The sequence below is a fragment of the Neofelis nebulosa genome, chromosome 8, assembly GCF_028018385.1.
Source record: "Neofelis nebulosa isolate mNeoNeb1 chromosome 8, mNeoNeb1.pri, whole genome shotgun sequence".
Lineage (NCBI taxonomy): Eukaryota > Metazoa > Chordata > Mammalia > Carnivora > Felidae > Neofelis > Neofelis nebulosa.
Window position 1 is genome coordinate 132,597,947 of NC_080789.1, and position 26,996 is coordinate 132,624,942.

General features: G+C 47.9%; 1 protein-coding gene across 14 annotated transcripts in view; it reads right to left on the reverse strand.

Moving 5' to 3' along the window:
- Positions 1-26,996, reverse strand: part of CELF2 (CUGBP Elav-like family member 2) — an 835,088-nt gene that overhangs the window by 61,659 nt on the left and 746,433 nt on the right. For 13 of the 14 annotated variants that reach the window (XM_058682192.1, XM_058682201.1, XM_058682202.1 and 10 more), the window contains 3 exons: positions 19,928-19,976; positions 11,672-11,806; positions 3,365-3,444 (listed from right to left, as the gene is read on the reverse strand). In XM_058682192.1, the coding sequence (XP_058538175.1) occupies positions 3,365-3,444; positions 11,672-11,806; positions 19,928-19,976 (264 nt within the window). Of the gene's footprint in view, positions 1-3,364; positions 3,445-11,671; positions 11,807-19,927; positions 19,977-26,996 lie in introns of those variants that run through there. The other variant, XM_058682205.1, reaches the window with a different exon arrangement.

Genomic DNA, 26,996 nt, shown 5'->3' on the forward strand with positions numbered 1-26,996 from the left:
AGGAGCTGGATCTGAAATGGCAGGAGGCGCCGACTTGGCTTTTTGTCTCACTGGACATCACCATTCTAGACGCTTTTCAGTTTTCATTGCCTTTAAAAGGCAAGGAGTAGGGGCAGTGCGTGAGGGAATGGCTCAGGGTTCTAGAATAGGATGAATTCATGTCATGTTTGAAGTGGATAAGATCATTTGGGAAAATAATGGCCTCCAGCATGAAGACTTCCTTCCCAGAACACCTCTGAGACTTTGGCCACCATTCTGCAGAGACACGAGCTCCTCCCTCCCTCCCTCTCCCTCTTACCATGGCTTGCCTACACGTCTCCTCACATTAAAGTCCTTTACACTTTGCTGAGATAAAAAGAAATAATTCTACCCAGCTGATTTAAAAAAAAAAAAAACTTTTGTTGAAACTCAGCATGATAACAGACTTCTTTCTCCCCTCTCAGAAATTCTATATTCCCATTTAAACGAGCTCTTTCCCTTTCCTTTGGGTCATTTTTCTCTCTCCTCGAAAACAAACCTGTGTGCCTTCCCCCCCCCCCCCCCTTTATAACCTTGGGTAGTTACTGAGGGTGTAGCTGTGAAGGTGGGAGGCTAGCGGGTCTGGTATTACCAAAACAATGTGAGAAAAAGGAGGTGGCTGTTTCAGTGGTGAACCTCCAGCGAGCGTATCGGTCTTCAGCTCTTGAGCCACGGTCACAGGACACAATGTTAAATGTCAACCACACAAAAATAATATTTCCACCTTAAAAAAAAAATCTATACTTCATATTTCTTCTTCTGCTCCATATTTCAGTACTTCCACTTTAAAGTGAGCAAAATACTCTGAAGATGGAGATTATACAGAGGGAGGGTTTTGTATGGAAAGTGTTGTTACTGCTGTATCAAATTTGTTCCATAACAAATGACAGCATCTCCTCCTAACAGTACATTTACTGTTGTGTTTTTCTTCCTTAAATACAAAAAAAAAATTATATAAAAGCAAAAAATTAGGCTCAAAAGAACTTGTTTAAACCATGAAAAGGAAAAATGGGCTGGGCATAGATCAGAGGAAAGTGGAAAAATAGAAGGTACGATATAAAAATTATTCTTAAGAACATGTTCGTTTACACCTTAACATTCAAATCATTTTGAATTCAAATTTCTTAGGTCACACATCTTTGGTTACAGATGTGAGCCAGAGTCCTGAAAATAACAAAATTAGTTAAAAAAAAAAAAAAACAAAAAACCAAACAAAAAAAACCCCTGATGAACTTCAGTTGGACAACTATAACGTGACTGCATAATATATAATCTTCTATTTCAGTATTTTTCAATTCAACAAGACATTTAAATGTCTGAGGCCCCTCTGTTTGAGCATGGGTGTTCAGAATGAAAAACAAATGTACCAAATTTGATTTTAAATTGTAATAGAGACGTTAATAACCAAAGGATCAAGGATTTCTTAGAAAGAATATGCCCCATTCTCTATAGCAGATTCTTTTCATTCTGAGCCTATTCTTCCTTAGTTTAGGTTCATACCCAGGTCTGAGCTACGTTCCCGAACTTTCTCCCTGTAGGAACACAGGAGAACACAGACCAGCATCCTCTGTAGCTGTACTCAGGGGCCCAGATGAAGGCACTTGGGTTAGAGCTGAAAGAATGTAGGTTAAAAAAATCATCTAAGGTACAAATCACTAAGTTACAGGAAATAAAATAATTATGAATGAAGCACATGTATGGAAGATAATAAATACAGGTGAAGACTTTTTTTTTTCCCTAATGGTACTTTCATTTTTCTCTCCAAACTGAAATGTAGCTGGGATTCAGACTGATCCCCAATAATGGAACAGCCGAAGAGAAAGTGGGGGACAAACACAGCATCAACCTGTGACTGCGTGTCGTACAAGACTGCATCCCTAGGAATTTCAAAGTCCTGCTAATTATCTCCTATTGTGGCCGATTTTCACCTGAGCTTGCCTTCAGGTAGGGGGGTGTGAGTATCTTAAAAATGCATTGCACTGAAAGGAAAACACAGTGATTATATAAAATATGTTAGGAATATCAAAGTCAAAATGAAGCTCGAAAAAGACAATAGGCTTTGCAATGCTGATATCAAAACTCAGAAAAGTACAGTGAACACTTAATGACAAGGCCATGCACACTCTTGCCCCCCTTGTCCACCCACCTTTCGGCTCACTATAAAAAAAGTTGCCCACAAAACATGACGCAGAATGATCACTTAGCTCCCAGCATGCTTTGGGAGATGCAGCATTGCAAAAAACGAACAAAACAAACAAATAAAAAATAACCCCTCCCCCAAAAATGGAGGTAAAAAAGAAGCGCAAACAATCCATAAAGAAATTTTTGCACATTAAATCAAATCGAAAATATTCTGCTTTTCGGAAGGTGAAAACGTAACTTCAGGTAACGCCACAGGGCCACCTCTGGAACAGATCACCCATACACAGAGGCACGGTATACAAGTACGGCAGAACATGCATTCCCAAATGGTTCTATCAGACAATACCGAGTAAGTAACAGCATATCACTCTTGGAATGCTTTTGTGCAAAGTTCTGAAAGGCCAGACTCAAATCACAGGCTAGACAGAGCCGTCTCTCTACGGTTGTGGGTGAACACCCGCATCAGCGTATTTATCTTCCCCCAAAGCCACTATCTCTCATTAGGAGACCAAATTTGAGCCTTTATGTTTCTTTTACTGCACATTTTTTAGTAAAAAGACAAATCTCGTTTTTCAAGGAATTCTCAAACGTTAATATTTTCTGGTTAAACAATGTAGGAGAAGTATTAATTTTCTCCCAACATTCTTGATGCAAAAACACAATTCTGTTGGACTGAAGAGAACTTGACCCCATATTTAAAAAAAGAAAAAAGAAAAAAAAGAGAGAGAGAGGAAAAAAAAAAAGAACCCTGTGACGGACACAGGGCAGGCTGCAATTTGGAGTGAGGGCTGTTAAGGTTTACTCCATACCAACCCTGGACCAGGAACAGATTCGATCCTTTAGAGATCGAGAATGATTCTTGGTTTAAATTGCATCGTGACACTACGTTGCAGGGCCTGGGCCACCGCAATAAAAGGCTCAAAAAATAATGTACAGCAAGTGGAAGGTTTTACTAAATGCATTTCAAGTCATTAGGGGAAAAATTCAGAGAGAGAGAGAAGAGAGCGAGAGAGGATGAGAGCGAGAGAGAGAGAGAGAGAGCGAGAGAGAGAGAGAGAGAGAGAGGATGAATATGAATGAATGAAGAGATAGTGCAAGTGTCAATCCGTGATTGTCACGTGAACAATCCGCGCAGGAGAGAGCTGCTTTATCATTCCCCATCATTTGCACAAAGAAAACAAAGAAAGGGCAGATGATACAGTACCTCCATGGTCTGAGACTGATGCATGGCTTTGATTGCATTCTGTGCCATTGCCCTTGTAGAAAATGTGACAAACGCACAGCCTGTGGGGAACAAGGGGACAGGGAGCAGGAAAGACAAAAAACAACAAGACAAAAGGGTTGGACGCTTGTTAAACCAACACAGTCTACGAGAACTGCCACAGGACGACACTGTTCTCAGTAGTACATAAAAATCAACAACTTCTCTCTTGGCTTTATCTTAGTTGGCTTTTTACTCACAGTGCGGACTTGCTAATCTGACCGAAGCAGAAAGATTTATTTATTGACTAGTTTCTTTTTTAAAATGGAGATGAGGGGAAAGTAGTTAGGTACTTTTATTTTTCCTTTTTTTCTTTCTTTTTTTTTTTTTTTAGCCACGGGGGGCGGGGGGGGCGTTGAAATTAGCAAGATCTAGTTTGCATTTTCTAAAATAAAAAGTTGCTATTTTACATTTTCTCCTTGGCTGATTATCTTTACTTAGGGCATCCACACATTTGGGCTTTGGATTTCAAATTTTAGCGTTGATTTTTAAGCAGCAAATAATAAAATCCTCACACCAAGGGCAAATTAGCAAATAAATTCCAAGAGCTGGAAATGTGAGCAAATAAATAGATCTAATCTCTTCTGGGTTGTTAAAACATATATATGTATACATATACATTGATGCTATTTAAATGCAAAGAAATACACCACATCCTGCACAAACTTGTAATTATTGATTACGAACAAAAACAAATGCTCTATTACTCTGAGTGTATTCAACAGTGCATATAAGGCAAACCTTTATCTGCATTGGGTTTCTGAGTCGTATAAAATCTTTATGACTTTTCCAAGTTGTGATTTCAGAGATGCATCAGAGATCTGGCCTAACGTCTCACGTACACAAGACAACGTACAGTTCTCTGAATGCTTCCTGGGAGACCCATTCAACTTTCCGTGGCTCTTTATTTCTCATGCTGGAAAATAACCAGAATCTATATTGCCTGCTCCTTGTACAAGTGCTGGCCACCATGCAGGTCACTGCTCCAACTACATGGCCCATTGCCCTTTTCACCAATAAAAACACGGCCTTCTGAAATTTACATTTTATTCATCATGCACCCTTGGGCTTCTTCGAGAAAAAGACTGTGAAATTAATGCAGATTCAGGCTGATTTTATAATAATAGCACAGCACACTAAAAGCTTAGCTAAAGCAGTGCAGACTTATTTCACTTATGATCTCTAATGACTTTAAAAGTGCATTGATTTTCAGCTTCTTTAGCTTTGCACAGTTTGAACTTAGGTATCAGAGAATAATTTAGTGTTCCACTCAATTTCTTCAAAACATTATTATTACTACTACTTAAAAGATTTCCAAATGAGGCAGATCTAAACACTGAGTGGCTGAAGCCTGTTGTCATTTCGGAGTGAATGCGCGGGAAGTGGGATTCTGGCTCTTGCCCTGTGGCCAGTAAGCCAAATAGGTTGTTCCGCATCCAAACAGCCAGCGGACCGTTTGGTTTATGTAAGTCAATTTCTGAGCCATCAAATAGATTTTCTTCGTTTGCTCTGCATGTGTACCTGGTGAGATTATCAAGTCAATACTGCATTAGCACCTTTTAATCAAACAGCAATAAGAGAAAGCAACACCTGTCCATTTTCCCCAAAGCACAAAAACATCCAGTCATGAAAATAAGTCAATGCATTTTTTTTTTTGCATCATGCTGTAATTTTTAATACAACAAAACTCTTAATGCATGGGATATTCATCTCTCATTCACCTCCCCGTCCAGCTGGCTTTATGAAGCCTGAAGTCTAGCTTGCTATGAATGCCGAGCTGTTTAATATACTTCTCTGACATTATAGCAGCTAGTGAAACTCACTACTGAAGCACACTGTCTGCACCTCCACTGGCTGTAGCTTGTCATCAGTAAAGCTATCTGGAGCCTTCTCTAAGGCATCTAGAAGATGTGGGTAAGAGTGTGGGACATAGGATACCACCTCTACTTGGCTTCTGTATTCCAACTCAGCTCTACAATTAGCCCCAAATTTACCATCCACCTCAAAGTAATACCCTTTTTCAAGAACATTGTGAATATCACCGACATCATTAACAGAAAGAAGTAACACTAAGAATTTTCTTTTTCCATTTCTTGAGACTACAATGGGGGCAAATGCAATTAATCTAATGGAGAGATTCTGGACATCGTGTGAAGCCTGGGCTAACTCTGCCTTTAACAGTCATGGAGATTGTGTCATTCACTTCGCTTGCTCTTATTATCCAGGAACATGTGCCAAACTGACAGTTTCCAAATGGAGGTTAAGAATGCATAAAAAAAAAAAACCAACACATGTAAAATGTCAACAGAAATCAATAAGGCACAGTTGATGCATTTACCACAATTTCAGAACAAGCAGAACTTTTTAAAGTAACTTAGTGAGAAAGAAATGGCAATTAGCTGGTCTCAGAAGGATTAGCAATAGAACGATAAAATTCCATCTCTATAAACTCGAACCATTGCTCTTTCCTTTCTGAAACCTGCAATTAAAAGCTCGACTGATGCTTCTAATTATACAACCCTTACTGCATCCAGAAAAATGATCTGACAAATCTGATGACTTCTTTAACCTTTTTACTCTATTGGCAGTGGTGCAGTAAGAGAGAACCCGTCTCCTCAGGGGCTCTGTCAACTTTGGTACCGTGTGCTGTGTTCAATTACTTAGGAGAGACAATTACTGTCGTTTATAAAGTGAGAGCACATGTCGAAAATTCCCCTCTCTATGCCATTCTGGATGAAGTTCCACAACTTTAGGACTGAATGTTTCATGGTTTGGTAGCTTGTGAACCTTTGTGGCTTCTGTTAAAACAGGAGGCTGTATTAGTCCTATGGCTGGATTTTAATTTTTCTTTTCTACGTGGCTTTAGGATTAGGCCTCGGATCCGTGGCTTTTCAAGAATATAGGGTCATAGAAGCTCCTTGCATCAAGACTGGCTGCTAGCTTCTTCTACAAGCCAAAGGACTGGCCTTCCACTGGACAAAAGTAACTTAGGTCAACTGGCCCCTTTTTATGAAAAACAAGATTTTGGGTACAATGGAGCCCACTGGGTCTTGACAGAATTAACTGCTCTGACCTTACAGGGCCAGCCCTCCTCTGTTCTAGATTACTGGATGTACTGTCTCAGTAGTAAGTTCTCTGGCTACTGACCAAAATGCAGGAAACACTACAACAGAGAAAAAGACACAGGTACCAAGGAAATGAAGGGTTTTTGTTGTTGTTAGGTAAGATAGCCTGTATATTATTGTCTTAAAGCCTCTCCAAAAACATAATAGCGGGGGGGGGGGGGGGGAAGGAAAAGAAAAATTCCCTCCTTAAATGTGGCCAACCCGTAATTTACCTTACAATTATTTATGCTCTCCACTTTCAGAATGTCACAGATTGCTAACAGAAATGAAAGGAGCTGAACTCCTCCCTGTTCGGTGAGGTTTTGCCTTCTTGCTGCTAAAACAGATAAATGATTGACTGGGGAAAGGTTTCTCCAAGTAATTTCCTCCTACAGACAGGATCTAAGGAAATCACGTGGCCCTGTCACAGAGAAGATTCTGGAACACATCTATTACACTTGTCATCTCAACTGAAAAGCTGTCTTCACTCAGGTGTTCTACCTTTTCTCTCAGCTGCAAGAGAATTTTGAGAGAACTTGATGAATTCTTGGTCTGCAGAAAGAGAGAGAGAACGGGCACTTTTAAGGCACATACAATGCCAGGGCCTCCTGCTTTTCTGCTGCTTCTTTGCAAGGGAAGCAGCAGCCTGCTATGTTTCAACTGAGGGAAGCATAATGTAAAATAACTTGTGCAGCATGAAGGAGCTTTCAGCCTATGGAAAACTTGTTTGTAAATTCCCAAAGAAAGTTCTCAATGCAGCCAATTTTCCTTGCTGTATCTTTTTAGCAGTGGCACGATTTATTAAAGCATACGTTACCAGTATAATAAGAGAGCATCAAAACTAACACTCCAATGCACTGTCCCTGATGTTGGGTTAGTTTATTTAAAATTGGCATGGAGAGATCACTCGTTTATGGCACCTGAGGCTGAGGGCAGAGCAGGACTTAAGAGTTTACAAAATTTCACCCCTAAGATGAGATTTGAAGATTGTATTCAGAATAAGATGACAGAATGCAGTTAATAACCCAGGGGCATTTGATACGAGTTTCCACATATGTGTAGATACTACGTTGTGGGCAAGCCTACAACGTCGTGATCAAAACGGAGTCTGCTCTGTGTACATGTTTTTAAAGTCAAAAGCCCGATCCTAATATTCTGATCAGATATAACAGAAACAAATGAGGATTTAATGGCTACAACCAGTCTGTGCTCGCCAACATCCCCGAAAATATTGCCAATTCATTTGTCAAGGGTTTTGGCAGGAGAATGTTGGAACACCATAAACACAGCTGGAATATTCTTAAACAAGCAGAAAGTTACCTTAAATGGCAGTGAAGATTTGACTATACTTTATGGGAAAGAAAAATGAAATAAACTCTTTCATTGTCTCCAAGTTACAGATAATCGTTGCCATGGTGCAGAAAACCCTGTAGACTGTACCCAAATAGTCCATTCTGACTGTGGGATTATGGGTAAGTGAGAACATGTGTATTTTAGGAAATCAACATGCTAAGGGGACGCTGACAACTAACTGCACTGGCTTGGATGACGTGAGCTTTGCTTCTGAGAGCAAACATCCCATGTGACTTCCCACGCATGGACTCCGTGGCCTCCTGCTCACTTTCTCAAACAAGGTTCATACGGCAAGCCTGGGGGTTGGCCTGCCACTGCAGAGGGATCAGAGTGTTGTGAAGGGGCCTGAAAGCAGCCCAAACCAGGTTTTCCAAATTAGAAGAGATGGCAGAACGGGTCACTGCCCCCCAAAAGGGGAAAATGTGCACTTAGATGCGGGCATACCGTGTCAAGAGAGTCAAGACTCCTGACATCTGCTGAGTGCTGGTCTCAGTGTGCCTGGCAGATGATGGCTGCGGTCCGTGGACAGTCACGACAATTCCTGGGGGGGGGGGGGGTGGAGACATGGCACAAATCTGGACGCTGGGGAGCACTGATGGGACTCTGTAAATAGCCCTTCTTGCCAACATGGAGATGAGGAGTTTTGTTTAAAAGATGGTGATTCTAAGTATCGCAGAGCCGTGGGTCCTGGCTACCCGCACTCCGAATCAGTGGGGCGGAGAAGCTTCCACTTCATAGCCTGCGGGGAGGGGCAGAAACTACTGAAGTAGCAGAGAAGAGATGACAGGAGACACCCGCAGGGGAGCTAGCGCCACTCACTAACTGCCTCTCTTGTCTGCGTTCCCGCAGCCGGACTGGGCAAGGGCAAAGGCAAAGCCAGAGAGGTGAACCACTTCTCTGTCCCTCTCCCTGATGATCGGATGGTTTGATTCGAAAACTTTTTTACTGACTAGTTCAATACTCGGTTTAGTATTAGAAAGTGCTTTTCAGAGCAGCCAAGCTTTCCCTTTCACTTATTTATGTATTTATTTACATCTTCAGTGGCCGAGCCGGCAACAGGCCTTGAGAACAGAAACGCTGAGCCCCCTTTATCTGCAGAGCCACTAACGGGAGACACTTATTAATATTTGATTGAAAACTGCAATTCTTTAATGAAAGCAAAATAGTAGCACGAAAGAGAATTGTTCTTTTAACAAATACACTGATTCAGGAGCAGTCCCCTGTACCCAGGAGTCCCCGGGTCTCGCTAATTGAAAAACCTACCACTGTCTGCCTTTGTATTTCAGAACAAACGGTTATAAATGAGTACTTTCCTTTTTGCCACAGGGAATCCTCATCAGTTCACCAGAAATTACTTTTCTGTTAAGAAGAAGAAGAAGAAGAAGAAAAAGGGCAGGGAGGAGCATCTGACTCTTCACACCGGGCCGGCATCCGCATAAAATACGGATGAGGCTGCTCCCATAACTTGTCTTAGAAATCAAGCTGCTCCGGGTGTCCAATGCTGGCTCATCAACCACACGGCAGATCAAATGAGCCAAGCGCTCTTGTCGAGTACTGCGTCCTGCTCTTTCCTGCGAAAGCTGGGGCTGCTTTAAAATCTTATCTGCAGAAATCCCTCCCGGACGCTGAAGGAGCTCTACACACCGCAGGCACAGCGCTCTTCATTACGGGCTGCGCTGGCCGGACAGAGAGAGTGCGTAGCGTGCCCCCTCCGGCAGAGGGAGAGCAGCGGTCACGGTGTCGCTAGGCCCTGGGGATCGTCCGCTTAGACAGGACATCTCTCACACCTGGGAGCTAGCGACGCCCGAGGAGGTGAGCGGGGCGCGTGTGGTGACTACTGCCATCTGCAAAGGGGGAGACTGAGGGGCGGAGACACGGAAACGAACTGACTCTGGTTACAGTTCATGTCAGAAGTCCTGGGACTGGACGTCGGGGGTCACTGACCTCTAAGCCACTATAAATGTCACTGGGATTTCCTCAGGGGCCTGCCTTTCTGTTCCTTCCCCGCGCTGCATGCCTGGGTGCATGAAAAGCTGCCAACATGGAAGTGTGACGGTGAATAAGGACAGGCGGGGGACGGTGGTTCTGACCGCTACAAGGGCAGCGGGAAAGGACCATGAAAATGCGATCTCGCGTTGCCTCCCTACTTTATTCTGTCTAGCCGCACTGCCGCTCCCCGGGGCCTCTCCCCCCGGCTGGCCCGCCTGAGTGGGCACGAATCTATCACGACTGCGGCACAATCAGATGATCCGACGTGACTGGAAGCTCTCACGGAGTCCACGTGCTGCGGTGGCACAGAGGGCCCCGGGACCGAGGTCCCCCCGCGTCCCCTTGCACCGGAGGTTGTGCGGTCGCTGGCACGGGGCGTGGCTGTGGGTGCCGCCGGCGACAGCGTGGGTGCTATGCTATGGCTCGGCCCCGGGCACCGCATCTGTGCGGGTCCTGTTCAGCTTTCAGAGCGGCACGCGTTTTCCGTGCGGCGAGTGACAACCTTCGGAGCGATCAGGGAACGCTCCAGCCGTCATTCCCAAGCCACCTTCGGAGGAAAGCACAGGGACCGCAGGCTCGTGGCTTCCTCCTCCTGTCCCCCTAGGCTACCTCCTTGTGGGGCTCTGCAGGTGGACGTGGGCGGAAAACTCCGGTTCTCTGCGCCTGCGGTTCCTGCAGCTGACACCGGGAAGTGTCACGTCTCTAAGTCAAAAGAACCAATGTTCTTCCTCACATGGTGCTGAATTTAGCTAAAATGAGGGAGATGGGTGGAAATTAGCGCTTTGGGACTCAAGGGCCAACCTTTGCTTTCAGCATGTGGTTCGAGATGGCAGTGCTGTCCCAGAACCTGAGACCAGGAATGAAAAGAAGTTTCTAATTAGCCCCATGGAAACTGTATCGATAAGCACATTAAGAGAATGAAATGCTCTTTGTCTGCAAACATACGGAGCTCTTAGAAGAACTGGAGGATATGTTTTACAGATACACTCTGACTCAGGCCTCCTGGGCTGTCTCGGGAAACACGGTCAGATGAGGGTGAATGCTGGAGCGCTTGCGAGCGGTGGAGGGAAGGGTCTGTGTGGCGCTGTCCAAGGGGAGGCAAACATGGAAAGAAGACAGTTAGCTCCAGCTGCCGTGGATGGCTGCTGGCAAAAATACTGGTTTTCCTCAATGCTCGAAGCCACAGTGGCCGGTTCTGTCACGGTGACAAAGAGGAACCTGCCATCTCCTGGACCGCGTCATCTCTGCCACTTCATGGACTTCCTGCGCTCAGGCCTCCAGGAGTTCTGCTCTTTGAAATCAAAGCCTGAGACCCCAGGACAGGCCCAGTTATTATTCTGAGTCCCTACCTGCTCTGCGCTACGGGGGACCACTGACGTTTGTCCTCGGTTTCTATCGCCATCAAGCGGCCTGTCCCCTCCCCATTTCTCTCGGGCATGGGCAGAAAGCTGGAGACTCGGGTGAAAACAACAAATATTCTCTCTCCTCCTCCCCATCTCTCCCTCACCCGCCAACATCTACTTCAGTGTGAGATGGAAAGGGATGTGAACGACAGGACAGCCTGTCGGCCTCCGGGCTGGCCGGGACAGCCTGAGCTAATAAGTTGGCATCGAGACCTTGTCGACCTGAGAAATACAAGGTGATCACTTCGACTACGGTGAAAAGTTCAGGTTGGACAACTTGATCACACGGGACGCATTACAGGGTGACCTCTTGCTGTGTGCGGTGGCTACATCTACCTTGATGGTGACACAGAGTTCCAATTAGCACTTGAGGGAAGAGACTTTGCAGACAGCACACTCACCTCGACTCAGCCCGTCGGGTCCCCGGAGAATCCGGCATTCTTCTATCTGGCCAAATGGAGAAAACATCACCCTGATATCATTCTCATTACATTTCTTCGAAACCATTCCTATGAACAATTTTCGGTCTTCCACGGCTAGGAGATAAAAATAATGAATGAGCAAAGGCCATTTTATCCCGTTTCTTGTAATCACGCTTCATTACCACATCAAACCGGGTCCCGGCCATGTGAGACCCAGCGTGGGCCGAAGGCCAGCTCTTTCGCCTTCCAGGCTGCCTTCCCTTCTCTACCTCCCCCTCCCCCCCGCCCACCGTCCTGCCTCTGCTCTCCCTTCCTGAACACTGCCTCTTTCTGGGGATTGTTCTTACCAACATGACATCTTCAGAGGACACGGAACACTGTGAGGTCCTCTCTTCCCAACCCTGTTTGGAAACTCGGTTTTCCCTAATTTGTTCAAGCTCCGTGGAGTTGCTCAAATACCACCATTCCATAGAGATACTTTAGAATACAGGCTAAAAACATTTTTTTTTTTTTGGTAGATATTCTTTTAACTTGAAGAATGGCAGAGAAAGAAAAAGGTCAGGGAAAGAAAGGAACAGAGGGAGTGGGATAGGAAACAGAACTTTTAATAAAGCATTCAGTGGGGAAAACCTTCTCCCCCAACTTCAAATAGCTTTGGATCCATGGATCCAGACAGTAAGAAGAGATAAGGCAGATGCTCATCTCTCTGGAGAGCCAGTAAAGACCTTCCATGGCTGTCTGTCTGTCCGTTGCACTGGCTGTGCAGCTCTAAGCAGGACAACACAGGGTTTGCAAGTGAAGAGGACGGCAATTCCAAGGAAAGAATGGGACTGGGGCTACCTGAGGATCGCACCAGGATGACCCCATCGGGAACCCATAACAAAAAAGAACAAGGAGGGAATAATACTGTTCTACACACCCAGAGGCAGGACTCCTGATGAGCAAAAATACATTTTGGGTATCATGACAACAAGAAACCAATTCCATCCTGGAACCTGCCAGGAGGTACAGACTAGGGAAGGTTTACCTCTTATGACCTGGGAGATTTTCCTCAAAATCTACAAGCTTGTGCTCAGGATAACTGGCCTACATTTAGCCTCAAAGGCACAATTATAACTGATTTCAGGACAGTGTTTGCAGCCCTCTTTAGGAAAGAGAAAAGACAAAAAACAAAAAACAAAACCAAACCTGCCCCTGCCTCCATTTTACAATGAAAACAAAACAGAACAAAACAAAAAACCCACCCTACGTGCCCATGGGGAGTTTTATTTCCCATGTTGCATTTTAACCCATTTCTTGAAATTTAAAGGAAGGACAGCCAGCTGCACCAGCACCTGAGAGGCAGTCCTGGTTTCGGGAGGGGCCCTGCCATCCATCCCTGTGTAGGAACCCTTGCTGTCGTAGCTGTACCATAACCTCATCACTGCCATCTAACTGGCTTTTATCTCTCGGTTATTCTTTCCCTGGAGAGTCAGTGTCTCATTTCCACTTAACCGACAAGACTGTGTTGTAGAATTTCCAGGGCCAGGTGCTTTTGGTGCCTGAGTCAAGCCGGCCCGGGCCCCCGGGGAGCTGGGAGAGAGCCGCTGGTGATGCTGGGGCATCATGACACAGGGAGGTTTGCTCTGGAGCAGAGAGCCTGGGAGGACCCGCCAGGAAGGGAACCGCTCCGTCTCGGATGTCCGCTGCAGTAGCTAAAGCCATGTGAGCACCTGGAACCTGGCTAGTGTGACTGAGGAACTGAACTGTTACTGTGACTTAATTTTAATCTAATTTTAAAAAGCCACATGTGACACTATATTGGATGGAGCAGCTCCGAGGGGCCTCAGTGAGGCAGCTAAATGCTCTCCCCACAGAGCCCCAGACCGGAAGGAAGACACGAAAGACGTGGTTCTCGTTGGCTCTGAAGCGGGGCAGTGAAGGAACTTGCCCCGGGGCCGCACCTGATGCCCTACTCCCAGCCCTTCCCTACGAGAGCAGAGGAGGGTGAGGTGGGCTCCAGAGGAGCGTGGGGCGGGGGCGGGAGACTTGCCTGGTCCCAGCGCTGCCGTCACGCTGATGTGTGACCTTGGGGAGTGAGCGAGTGGACTTCTGTGGACCTCAGTCTTGTCACCCACAGAATGAGGTTTAAAGTCTTCTCTTTCCTCGCTGTCTCTCCTCAGTAACAGAGAGAAGGCGGCCCAGCTGCATGCTTGGGGCAGGAGAACGCCAGAGCCCAGGATCCCACCTGCCAGCCACCCTCTGCACTTGGCAGCTCCTGAGACCCGGCAGGAAAACAAGGGCTCCGAGGGACGCCAGCGGAGACCACGATGCCACAGGACTGTGAGCGGCGGAGCATGCACCAAGAGCTCGAGAAAGGTTTGACGGGCGGAGAACGTGGCATTTAAGGTGGACTTTAAAGAGCTTGGGGAGAGCCTGGCGGAAGGATGGGGGCAGCGATTCCGGCGGCTTCTGCAGGGTGGCTCAAGGTATGAGGGAAGGAAAACTCGGTCCACGGCCGCTGCCTGCGTTGAGCCTCAGCAAGGTGGACGTGGGCAATGGCGTCACTGACTTCCCTCCTGCAGATGAACGATTTCACGCCTCAGAAGCTCTTCTCTCTCCCGTCGGAGCAGGTGAGCCACCAGTGCGGTACTGGGAAGCGGTGCAAGTGCGTTAAGCATCCGTGCTCACCAACACCAGGGTGACCAGGAGTACACCGTGGCCCCAAGGGAACGAGGCATCCCCGCGATGCGCAGGATGGGACTGAAGCCTAGCAGAGCAGGCAGTGGGAAACTTCCAGTCGCAGCCTTAACACCCCCCCCCCCCCCCCGCCCATCTCTAGGACTCCTACTTGAGGAAGCTATGGCTGATAGCTTCTTGAGTGTTAAAAAAAAAACAAACCTCAAAAAACAAATCCTGTTGAATTTCTTCTTGTCCTGAAGAATCCAGCTTTAGTTCTTTCCAACAAAAGCCAATGACAAATCCCCAGTGAGTCCCTGGTTTCACTGGTAAACCTATCACGGTGGTACGCAGCTGAAGCATGTTGCCGGTTTTGAGCTTCGGGGTGACGCCGGAGCAGACTAAATGGGCAGCTCGTGACTAAGCTAAAAAATAATTTTTAACCCAAGATGAAGAGTACAAACTGCTGGAAATCACCAGTAAACAAGCCCCGGCTTCCCGGGCATCACGACGGGCCAAATCTGGGCGGGGTGATGGAGGCGAACTCTTTCTCCACTAACAAGCAGCCGCTGAGGAAATAAAGTGGAAACCTACACGATCCACAGGCTTTCCAAAAAGCGGATTTCCTCCTGCGCATCCGCCGCGTCAGAGAAGCCGGATGTTCACAGTCGTGTTAGCGGAAGTCCTCTGTGGTTTTTAGCAGAGGGCTCCCCGTGCTTTAGTGGCGAATGGGGATAACTACCCAGTGCCAGCTTTAACCTCCTTCAAGTTTTCCCAGTGGAAATTTATTTGTGAGACTCATTCTTGGGATTCCCACTCGGAGGACCCCTAAACAGCTCTGTCACCATTTTACATAAACATAATTATCTTGCCATTTCACTTAACTTTTTTCATCAATTTCTGATGAATTTCTTGGTGGGGCTTTTCGTCAGTACTCCTAGGCAGTCAGTGTCTGTGTTCTATCCCCGGGAATGCAGACTGCTGAAATATACCTACTGTGTTTATAGTATTAAGTGCCTTACGGAAATTAAAAAAAAAAAAAAAAAAAAAAGAAAAGGAAAGGTCTCTGCCTTCCAGGAGGAAAGTCTACTTTCCTTCAGGATAACCCATGAATGAGTAAAGGCAGATACTTTGTGTAGAGAACTCTGTGCAGGTGTCGGGTAAGTGCCATCGCTAACAACCACAGAGCCGAAAAGGTGTTCCATACCGGCGACCGTTGCAAGTTCTCCTCCGGTGGTAGGAGAGAGGGTTAATATTTTAAGTTTTTAAGGGGGGATTTTTCAGTTTGGGGAACAGAAACTTTCATTTAAAAAAAAATCCCTAATTGTAAGTCTGCGCTAACACCCCGGTGTATAATCTGTCAAAGTCACACCTGGATTCAGGGCGGCCTGAATTAATTAACAACTTTTCAATGTGTTAGTGCTAACATATGGCATTTAATTACTGCCTCCAAATCCGTGAGTCTCTCTGCTTTGAATTTCAAAATTATTTCTTCCTCTTCCAGTGAGTCAGAAAGTGACCGGATGGGAACACCCTGTGAATCCCATTTTCACTGGAGGCTTGCAGGCCTGCACCTCCCAGACAACATTTAGTTATCTCGACCCTGCGAGCTCTGAACTTGACACAGGGACACCAGGGGTTTTCGGAGGCCTTGAGAAAAGAGAAAGGGCTGACGTGGCATTTCTGGATGTGAGGTTTAAGGACCCCTGACAAGTTGGGAGGTTGGAGTTAAGGTTAAAGCAGAATAAATTTATGCTCTGTCCACAGAGTGAAAAAAGAAAGAAACAAAACAAAACAAACCCCTCTCAACCAGGAGCACGACAGAAGAGTGAACGCTGGTTGGTCGCTGAGACCCCCAGCACAGAACCAAAGGCAACCTCTACGCTTTTCTTAGCACTTACTGCTAGACAAACTGCAGACCTCGCAACGGCGCTTACCTTTGAATTGTGCGCAGCTGGTACCTTTTTCTGCCTCGCAAAGAGAGCTGGAAAAGCAGCCCTCTCAAGGTAGACAGAATGAAAGACGGTAACTGTGTTTGTGCCAGGGTAAGCTGTGACCTGGAATCCACACCTCCTCAAGCCTCCTCCCCTGCCATGACTCAACCGGATGCAATGGAATAACAAGACAACTTGGATTCTGTGGAAATCTGGGTATTTATTCAATGTGTGTGTTCTTCTTAAAGGCCCCAATATTTTACTGCTGATCCGGAATGGATTTTTTTTTTTTTTTTTTTGACACCTGGCACAGTTAGAAACACCAGGGCAGAAGTATAATGCTGTGAGTTTGCAGAAATGTGCTAGAGGCTGCAGCTTAAATCAGAGCCAATTAAGAGGGCAGGCTATAGGAAGCCTGGAGATTTGGAGAGCCCGTTCATTCGGCAAAATACCGAAGGGCAGGGCAGATCTATGAGCAGCCTAACATTTCTGGGCTCACCATGGCAGTTCCCTTTGTCAGAATCTCTAGATGGACAAAGGCTTCAAAGAGTGATTGCTTTCTGGAATTCATTTGTCCATCACTAATTAATCTGTGATTAGCAGCCCTTTCTTGCTGAGCAAATACAAAGTTTCCGAAAGCCGAACATACTGATAATGAAGACGGTAACTGTCTAACTGTGATGAGTCCTTTGTGCAATCCATAAATGTCAGCAAACTCAATAAAGGTGCAATTAGACCTCGTTATTCTTCTTTCACAACTACTGAGAGCATCTGAGCCAAAGAAATCTTTGTGCTCTAGGAGCTTTGGAAACTATGCTTACCTGTCAAAACTGCCATGTGCAATCAGAAAGGGCTTGTGGCTTTTATCACTTGTTTTCGAAAATGATACATTTCTCCTGACTCCTCAATCAGGTCCAAGGAGAACCCTGAAGCCGGTTCAGTCTATGCAAGGTGAGGCACAGACTTTGCACCTCCATAAAGACACATGATTTAAAAGGAGCTGCTTCAGTCCACTTATATTTTTTGACTTTTTTTTTTTTCCTGAGAACTCAGAAAATGAAGATCAATCTACAAAGCAGAGGAGGAGCTGGCCCAACGAGAAGGTATGCGGGAGTGAATTTTCCCTTGTGTATACAGATCTGTGCTTTGGTATGAAAACCCAAGGCTGGAAGTGCCGGCCTCTGCTGCTCAGAACGCACTAAACCGGCTGCCTCGGGAGGCCACAAATGCGCCGACGACAGAGTGAATACCTTGGCAGGTATTATGCTAAGTTCTTTGTAGATGTTAACTTATGTGCTCCTTGAACAACCCTGTAAGGTGGGCCATACAGGAAGTTTTCAGACTGCAGACCACGGCAGCCTCCTCTTATAGCTGGAGATACGGGGACAGCTGAGGTCACGGGACATGCCCACGGACACAGCTAATGTATGCAGGGTCAGGGGTCAAGTCTGGACTCCCCCAGAGAGCTTTTAACTGCCACCCTGAGTTGCTTCTTGGACAATGGCATTTTTAGGGATGCTCTCGTCTTAGTAAAACGGTGTCTAATCCTGCTTGGCACCTGAGATCGTGCCCTGCTGGGCTCGCCAATGGCACATCCACTCTGTTGCTGTGGTTCTAGACCCAGAGCAAAGATCACCCTCAGTGTCCGGATCTGCCACTGGAAACAAGGGCGACCAGCACTCTGGAGACCTCCAGGTGGCCAGCCTACAGGATGGGTTCTCTAAGTCAGGTCTGTGCCCACACAGCAGCAAATGCTAAAGAAGAAACCCTTTCATGGTCCCACTACTTGGGTATTTCAGGTCAAGTATTTTCAGTTCAATTCTCCAATTCATCTTGTTTTAACAACCGCGACTTAAGGTTCAGAAATAAGACAAACGTTCCTCCGTGGCCCTTGTCCTGACACAGTTGAGAGAATTAGGAGTCCAAAGGAAAGAGAGCATCTCTTGGTGGCCAGAAGCTCCAAGATGACCTTCACGGGCAGCGTTCATCCCAAATACATGAGTCCTCTTTCCACGAGGAATAGAACAGACCAGACTGTAAGTGGGTACTTCTGGAGCAAAAAGGCTCAGGAACCGGCATGGGTACCTGGCCTTCTTCCTGTAGACACTCTCAGTGCAGAGCTCTCTGAGGCCGTGGAAAAATCTGGGTCATAACGATAATCTGCATTTTACAGAAGTGGTGCTCTATCCTTTGCAAAGCATTGTTATGAAGATCCTATATGAATCTAAAAAAAAAAAAAAAAAGCCAACCTACACGAGGCAGCTACATTTATTCCCATTTCATGAACGAGGAGATTAAAGTTCAGTCTTTAAGTGACCACTGGTCGGGAAGTTCCAAGGGTCAGGTCAGTGTCTCTGTGTAGCTGTCGTCATCTTCAGATTCACTGCGGCAGCCCCAGCCCCTGGCAATGCGCCTGGTGCACAGCGGTCACCAATGAGTAACTGCTGAATAAAGGACCCAAGAGACCTGCCCGAGGTCCCGGGGGACTTCAGACCCTCTGACGCTGGATGCCGTGTTCGTGGTTAAGGTAGTAGGGGTAGGGGATGGGAAGACACCCTAGGGCAGGGGTGCGGCAGGTGAGAAGGCAGTGGGCAGGGCGCAGAAGCCTACTCCCTTACAGACAAACTGGGTGCTACTAACGCCACGCTCCCACCTGGCCTTTTCTTCAAAACTTCCTACCTCGTCTGTGAAGAAGCCAGAAAATGGGATGCACTACAATCAGCCAAAAAAACCCAAAAAACAAAAAACAAAACAAAACAAAAAAAAAACCCCTGAGTACCTTGTGGAGAGCCTTAGACCCCAATCATCATTTACATTTGCAGATATGCCGCTCTCCAAGCGCAGGGCTTCTGCCCTGATTACTAATTAATGAGGTGCAGACCTGCTCCTGGAGGCAAACACTGCTGATTGTGTCAGTCTTGTGGGGCGGAGCCGCGCCCAGGTCTGAGAAGGTAGAGGGTTCCTTCAACATGCACTTCAGGAAAGTCAAAGAACAAAACCGGGACAGAGGTGGGTGTAAACGGAAGCAGAAACTTAGGAGAGCGAAATGTGGCTATCAGCCCTCCCCTGTGTCGGAGAGCTAAATCTCAATTACTTCCCGGACCTCATCACATGCATATTTTAGTACTGAGCATCCGTTTATTTAATCAGCCCACTGAATTCTGAATGAATTCGGATGCAAATGCATCGGTACAACTGAGAGAAAAGAGTGCCATTGAGGAACACGCCAGAGGGAGAAAAGAGACAGCCGGCCGATCCACAGCGGGTGAGCCCTTTCCAGCTCATCTGCTCCACACACTGTGAGGTCCCTCCTCCCCATCGGGTGTCCTGGGTTGCTCTGTGCCAGGAGATCAACAAGATGCAAAGGCCACAGAGCCACCACACGGAGCAAGCCTCAAACGGAAGGACCCCGAAAACCACTTCTTGTAACGTCTTCACAGATCTTGACACCAGAGGTGAACTGAGGCAGGGGAGCGGCTCCTGCGGTGCTCCAGCTAAGACACCTGCAGGGCAAGTTCCCTGCAGCAGCTCTCGCCTCCTCCCCCAGAGCCGAAGCAAGTGGGGCTGCCGCCTCCCTCCCCCACCTGACTTCTTAATTGAAAGAAACAGACAGTATTAAATGAGACAGTTGGTCACCACCTACCGTTTGACTTTTCACTATCGGCAGGTTTCATCTGAATGGGATGATGCATCTAAAAATACAAAAGTGAGAAAGTAAAGGCAGATTGAACAAGTGTATGAACGGCCTCAGAAATCCCACGCTGTTCACCTTGAGCACGGATACTGTCATGAGGACACAGAACCAAAAACAGGCTCTCTCCATGAACAGCAGCGCCGTTAGGAGGCAAGCCTGCAGTTACATTCAGGAACAGGATTCTTTGGAGTCACTGGGCATCGAGGCACAGTATTTAAAAGGTTGGGCTTTGCAGTCAGACTGCAGTTTACACCTGGTTTTGCCACTCGGTAAAGAGTTTCTGCCTGTATCTTATAGGTAATTCTCGCTCTGCCGGTCATCATCGCCACTGATCTTGGGCAAGTGTCTCAACTTCTCTGAGCCTCAGTTTCCTTATCTGTGAACCCTGAGTATGAAATAAGGAAACGCACGTGAAGGGCTTAGTTAAGAGGGCACGGGACCTGCTGAGAAAAATGATCTATAGTTACTTTGTAACTCTTACAAATCTAAACACAAGACTGTCTTCGTTTTTCTTGGGGCCATTCTGATGGATTTTCCCTAGATCTCATTGTCATTTGAAGGCCTCTCATCTAGATTGACTTAGGCACCATTATGTAATTTTTATTAAACACAGAGTATGAAATAGGAATGCGGACCCAGGAAAGGAAGGAGGAGAAGGGAACTGGGGAGGGAGGGCGGGAGGCATGGACCTCATGATCCTGTCCCCTCTGTAGGCGTGCAGGAGCGGAAGGAACCCGAGACAGAGTGGGGCCAAGGTCCTGAGCTCCTCTGTGGCTCTTTACACAAAGCCCGTTCACCCCCGTGCGTGGTCCGTAGAGTTCACTCCAAGCGCAAGAACGCTACCACCATTTCCAATTAAAATAAATTCCTCCAACCACTTTCAAAGGTCCTCTGGCTTCGTATTTCAGCATACCCCAAGGAACCTCGGAGCCACAGTGTCGATGGAATCACTGGCCGCGCAAATGCTCTCATTATAATGGGTCCCGTTCTCTCTGAACCTTTAACTCGCCCAGTGGACTTCCATCACTTGCAAGCCACAGCCCTGGGTTTTATCTAATTTAAAGGAGAGGGGAATGGTACTTGGCTCTGGCCCTTAAATGACGGGCAATTATCAGGCAGGCTGGCCCACGTGCAGCTGACGCCTGCCAGGGTCTTCACAAGAGGGATGAGGGAGTGCTATCAGGGGACAAGAGGCTACATAATGCAGAGCTGCTCCGTTTATTCTAAAAGGCAAGGCGCTCTTACTCCCTGAACGTAGACCCTGACGTGTGGGGTCTACTCGGGTCTCCACTCCATTAACATATTCAATTTGTGAAGGAGAGACTAGGAAGAGAGCGGGATGTTCGGGGGTCAGGAAGTAGACCAGTCTTTTTGGAAAAGCCTGGAACACGTCCCTCAAAAAGCAGGCAGAAGTGAACGGTGCAAAGCCCTGGTCTGGGCTAGGAGTGTGGGCTCTCCCCTACAGGTGATGCCTGGGGAAGACGGGCCGAGTCCCTGAGCGGCATGTGAAGCTCCCAATGTGTGCCAGGCTCTGGGCGGAGAGCTGGGGAACAAGGCCAAGTGAAGAAGCTCTGACGCTTCAGGGGCTCACTGTGTATGGGGGGGGGGGCTGACCTGTAAACAGCCCCTCGAGCACGTCAAGTGCCATGGCAGACACGAGGACAGGGTGCGGCAGGACCTGGGCAGAGCAGGCACCTCCTTCTGCCCGGGCAGCAAGGTGAAGGCTTCTTTTTTTTTTTTTTTTTTTTTAATTTTTGGGACAGAGAGAGACAGAGCATGAACGGGGGAGGGGCAGAGAGAGAGGGAGACACAGAATCAGAAACAGGCTCCAGGCTCCGAGCCATCAGCCCAGAGCCTGACGCGGGGCTCGAACTCACGGACCGCGAGATCGTGACCTGGCTGAAGTCGGACGCTTAACCGACTGCGCCACCCAGGCGCCCCAAGGTGAAGGCTTCTTAGCAAAAGGGGCAAGTGGTTCGAGTCCTAAAGGCCAAGCTGGACTTGCTGGCAGGACAGGGAGAAATGGTATCCAAACGACAGAGTGTCCTGGGCCAGGCCCAGTGGTGAGAAGGAGCACACCTGTCCCTGACAAGGAGGCCAGCGCACGTTGCGGGGGAAGGACACCAGGGGAGCTGCGGACGCAGTGGGCGCCTGGGTCTCAGACGATCCTGCACGCTAAGGAACAGAAGTTGTGTCTAACAGTCAAGTTAGGCACAGAAGATTCGAGTAGCAAGGGCCACAAGGTCAAATCTGAATTCTAGAAAAGTCCTTTCTGGCTACAATGTGGTGGATGGATTATACAAGAGGGATATGGAGGGAGACAGCTAAGAGGCTGCAAGCGTCCGTGTGAAACTGCCGAAGGCCTAAACCTCAGAGGCAACTGGCTGGTTGTGGGGGTGAGGGGGAGAGACCACCATTGTGGGACCAGGGCCCCAGTAGAAGAAACACGAGAAAGCAATTTGCGGGGAGACTGATGAGCCCAGGTCTGGATACGCCCCACTCAACGTGACTGGGGCTGGAGAGCAGTTGCGGGAGTGGTTTTCAGGCTGCAGCGACAGCTCTGGGGGGCGCCCCCCGCAGCGGGAGCCACAGGCATGCATGGAACTGTCCAGGAGGGGATGTAAGTGGAAAGAGCCAAGAGCCCAGGAGAGCACCACAGAGAATAGCAAGAAAGAGGAATCTAAGAGGGACAGGGCAGAGGGCGGTCAGAGGCAGGGCCTCATGGGAGAGCTTGAAGAACAAGGCACTTCTAGCCGCGACGATGCAAACGCCCCAGGATCCTTCTGGATTCGACAATAAGATATTCTGGAAACATCTCCAAAGCAGTTTTTGTGGGGCGGTGGGGCCAGAATGCCACACTGTGGGTGGCGGGGGCGTGACAGGGGGGACAGCGGCAGGAGACAGGAGAAATGCACGTGGCTTTCTCAAGATGAGCCACCAGGGTGGGTGGGAATATAAAAAGCTCCGTGGAGTCAGGGCCAGAGGTGGGGAGGTGGAGTCCGTCTTCCCCAGACAGCAAAGACGTACAGGTGAAAGTGCAGAGAAGATTCAGAGGAGAGTCACAGGTCAAGGCAAGGAGAGGGGTATGTGTGCCGACACCACGTACGGACACAAACGCGAACGAATAGCCTTCTGCCCACAGCAAGCTTACGATCCATCACAGTGTTTGGTACGGACACGTATGAAGAAGAATAAACGGTGGTCAACCTGAGAACAGGAGCCCAGACGGAGCGCTGCAGGCGGTGAGACCGACCTCTGAAGTGCAGGAGTTCTGGAAGCTTTCATTCTGCAAGAAAGCCTTCTACTCCAAGGCGGTAAGAGGCCCAGGGAGCATTCAGTCCAATGCTCTCCATTTATCGGTCTGAAGGGAATAAGGACTTCACTAAGGACACACACAATTTTTGCGATCAAACAACCTAAGCTCTCTCTTCTTAATCCAGAGCCGATTCCCCCAGATCACGCTGCTTCTCCACAAAATGCCCAACCTGGGGCCTGGACTTACGAGCCTACGATGAAGGACTACAGGCCCTGCCCACCGAAGCCACTGTAATAACCTGTCAAGTCTGCGCCCACCCCCCCCCCCCCCCCACCAGGCCACTTCATGTAGCTTTATGACAGGCATTACTCTAAGACTTGACTCTTGCTTTCCTGCCACTGCTGAATTAGCTCCGTTTCTGACCTGACACTACCCAGAAGGTTCTGGAATGTAACAGTGGCGGTCAGAACACAGCTACTGCCACTGCAGACCTGAACTCGGTTCTGGTCTTTCCAGGGCCCAGAGAGGCAAAAAGTCAACTTCACGTAGTTGGATGGTCAGAGCACGGCAAATTCTGAACGGGTGGTCGCCCTCCTTCGTGTGTATTCTGGACTGCTCAGATCATGTGTGCACAGCACTGTGACCTTCGGGGAGAGAGGTGTTCCATCAGTCCTGTGTTAAGAATGGCTCATCATCACAAACAGTTCGTTTGAGTTACAAATTTCTGATCAGATATGGGACGTAAATGTCAAGGAAGACAAACAAAAAAAAGGTTTGTAGGAGTTGTTCTCATAGTGTTGTTTTACTGCCTCAAAATCTCATGATTCTTAAGAACTTGGGGAGGTTTGTTGAGTGGAACGGGGAAATTACTGGAAAGGAGAAGGCATTCCAGTGTTGAGTTTCAAGGTGTAATAAAGGGATTCCTTTCCTGTAACAGGAAATGCTTTCAAAGATTTGACCCAGTATGACCAGGACCATATGCATTCATTCACCTATGTCTGTGTTTTCCAGATGCCCTATTAGTTACACGCTAGGAACACACAATGCAAGAGTCTGGTCCCAGTGGAGCTTGTAATGGGACAGTTGCGAGGGACACGCCGGTGCCATGTGCCGTGCTGAGACACGCAGTGTGAGGACCGAGAGGTGGCCAGTACAGACGAAGGGAGGGCAAGCCGGAGAAGGCGTCTCAGCTGGAGCGGTGTTTGAGTTCAATCCTGAAGGAATCCTAACGCTAACCAGGGCCTGAGGGAAGGACATTTCAGAGTAGAGGACACGTTCCAAGGCACAGAGTAAGGAAGAGGCCATGTGCTACTGAAGAATGATGTGACGACCTTCTCACCGAGACAGGAAGCAAGAGAAGTCACTGACGATCATTCACTAAATACGGAATACCTAAAGCACAAGACTGATAGTGAGGGACATGCTCATAGACTGGAGAATTTCAAGATGAAAACAACGCAAATCTACTCAAGCTTGAGTTAAAACTGGGAGCCGGATGGGTGGCCAGCAACAACCACACCCTGACCGCCTCCACGAAAACTAGAGATGAACTCCAGGGTGTCCGAACTGCTGCTTTTAGCTCTAGACTCTGGGGAAGCTGGCTGGACCGCCCCCAGAGCTGGATGGGTGGATGGGGCGGGGAGCCCGTGCTGTGTCTGTACCTGGAGGTCCCAGGTGACAGCAGCAGACCAGAGGAAGGGCCGGGGAACCTGGCAGTCCCTCTTCCAGTTTCCTAACACCTCACCTGTCGCAAGGCCATCTCAGAGTTAAGGCTGAGGCTAGTTCCCTAGGGGAGGGTGATCTTCAAGAATTTTTGCAAGGAGTCTTCATTTGCACTAATGAAGTTGAATCCGCATCTCCCTAAGCATCCAGGGTCAGCTGTGTCTGAAAAAGTCTTGAGTTGGTCTGTACTGTCATGATATGTCTACACTGTTGGAGGAGTCCACGAATGTCATAAACACCAGCCTGTGACATCCACAGGGCGGTTTTCCCCAGGCATGAGGGAAACAGGAGTAGTGAGTCTATTATTGGTGTTCAAGCCAGCTGTCCTTGGAGCAAACCTAACGACAGGGCTCCCTGTTGGCAGAGCGCTTGTCCCGGGGAAATGCCAAGATCAATCGTTTTGGAAATGGATCCTGTTCACGGCAGTGAATGTGACTTAACATATTTCATCAAGTTTGCATTTCTATGAAGAAAGACTTCCAAATCTATTTCCTTGAAGACTTCTTTGCACATGAATTTTTCATTTTATTGTAGAACAACATTTTGCCTCAAGTGACACATCAAGGTGCAGGTCAACTTCTCGGTCTCTATCTAGCCCTGTTTGTTTAAAAACAAATGAATTCCAACAAAAGGGGAAATTTTAAGAGCTCCTTCCCTCCTGGCAGGGGTGGGGGAGAGGATTGGTTAATTTCAGTTCCATCTGCGGATTTAGCGTTCCATCCCACTTAGGAAGGTGGAGACTCCCAGAGAAGAAGACAGTTACTGCGGTTCAGGGGCCATTTCTTGGGGACCTGATCAGGCTTCCAGGGTGTTGGAGCCTCTTGAGGTTCAGGACTGAATCTCATGCCCGATCTGAGCAATGGCGTCAACAGCAACCCAGAGCCGGCTCCCCTCTGACTCAGGGACAGCTGCTATCCCACACCTGCAACTCTCCTGGGAAGCTGTGGGTCGGCGTTGGGGCACGCCAGCCTTGCGATCTAAAGCCTCCCCCTTTATCCCACATCCTAACGAGGGAGCAGCACGTGGCCTTCCCTCCTCTCATCCCCCCACATACACAAAGGGCCCCAGAACTGGGTTTCCCAACCCCCGGTCTTCGGAATTGCAGATCTCTTGATAGGGCCCGACGACCCTCACTCCTGAATGTGCTGACCTTCAAATCGTCACAGGAGTGCCCAGCTGTGGCTCATGAAAATGATAATGAGGACACAACGTTGGAGCAAAGCCATTACGCCAAGTCCGCGGAGGGCGGGGGGGGGGGGGGGGGGGGGTGTCCCTGCACGTACAGGGTCCTGCCATGTCACAGTGGCAGAGATGGGCTGGGCCAGAGCGCACTAGCATTCGTGGGCCGCAATCTCTAGAGCTCCCATTATATCCAAAGTCTGGCGTGATTTCTCCAAACCTCTCTGCCCTGGTCCTGTGATGAGTCACAGGGAGCTTCTGAGTTGCAGCAGCCAATGTTTAACACAGGCCGAGTCTGGGAGCTGGAGGGCCTGGGGGAGAGAGACACTGGGTTCCCGCACAGAGTCAGAACTCGTGTAGAAACTTGTCTAACCCCAGCCATCACCGATTGATGAGTTAACCACCTTTAACACGAGATTCAATAAAACATGCCATTTTTAACCTGAAGTGGGCTTTACAGAGTCACTCTCCTGTATCTCATTATTAAGCCTGTCCTGACCCCTGAGGGAACAGCCGTGATAGTACATATTATAAGCTCACTGCCCATAAAATATTTAAAGGAAGAAAAGGGGAGGGGGGAGACGTGACTTCACACAAAAGCCACGCACCAAATGAGAAAACGACAGGATCCCGGCCCTTCAAGACAAAGCAGAGCTCTCGCGCTCTGTGGCATTGCCGATATAGCTCAAGTGGAGTACCTCCCCTCTCACTGTATAGGAGGCCGTGAAATACCTACAGCACCTGTACTTTCTGCATCTGTCTCGAAAAGCCTTTATAAACGGCAAAAATAAGTTTCAAAAGATTTGCCTCCTCTTGGAGGCATGCCGTGGCCCCAGATGTTAGACTGTGTGTATGGTTAAG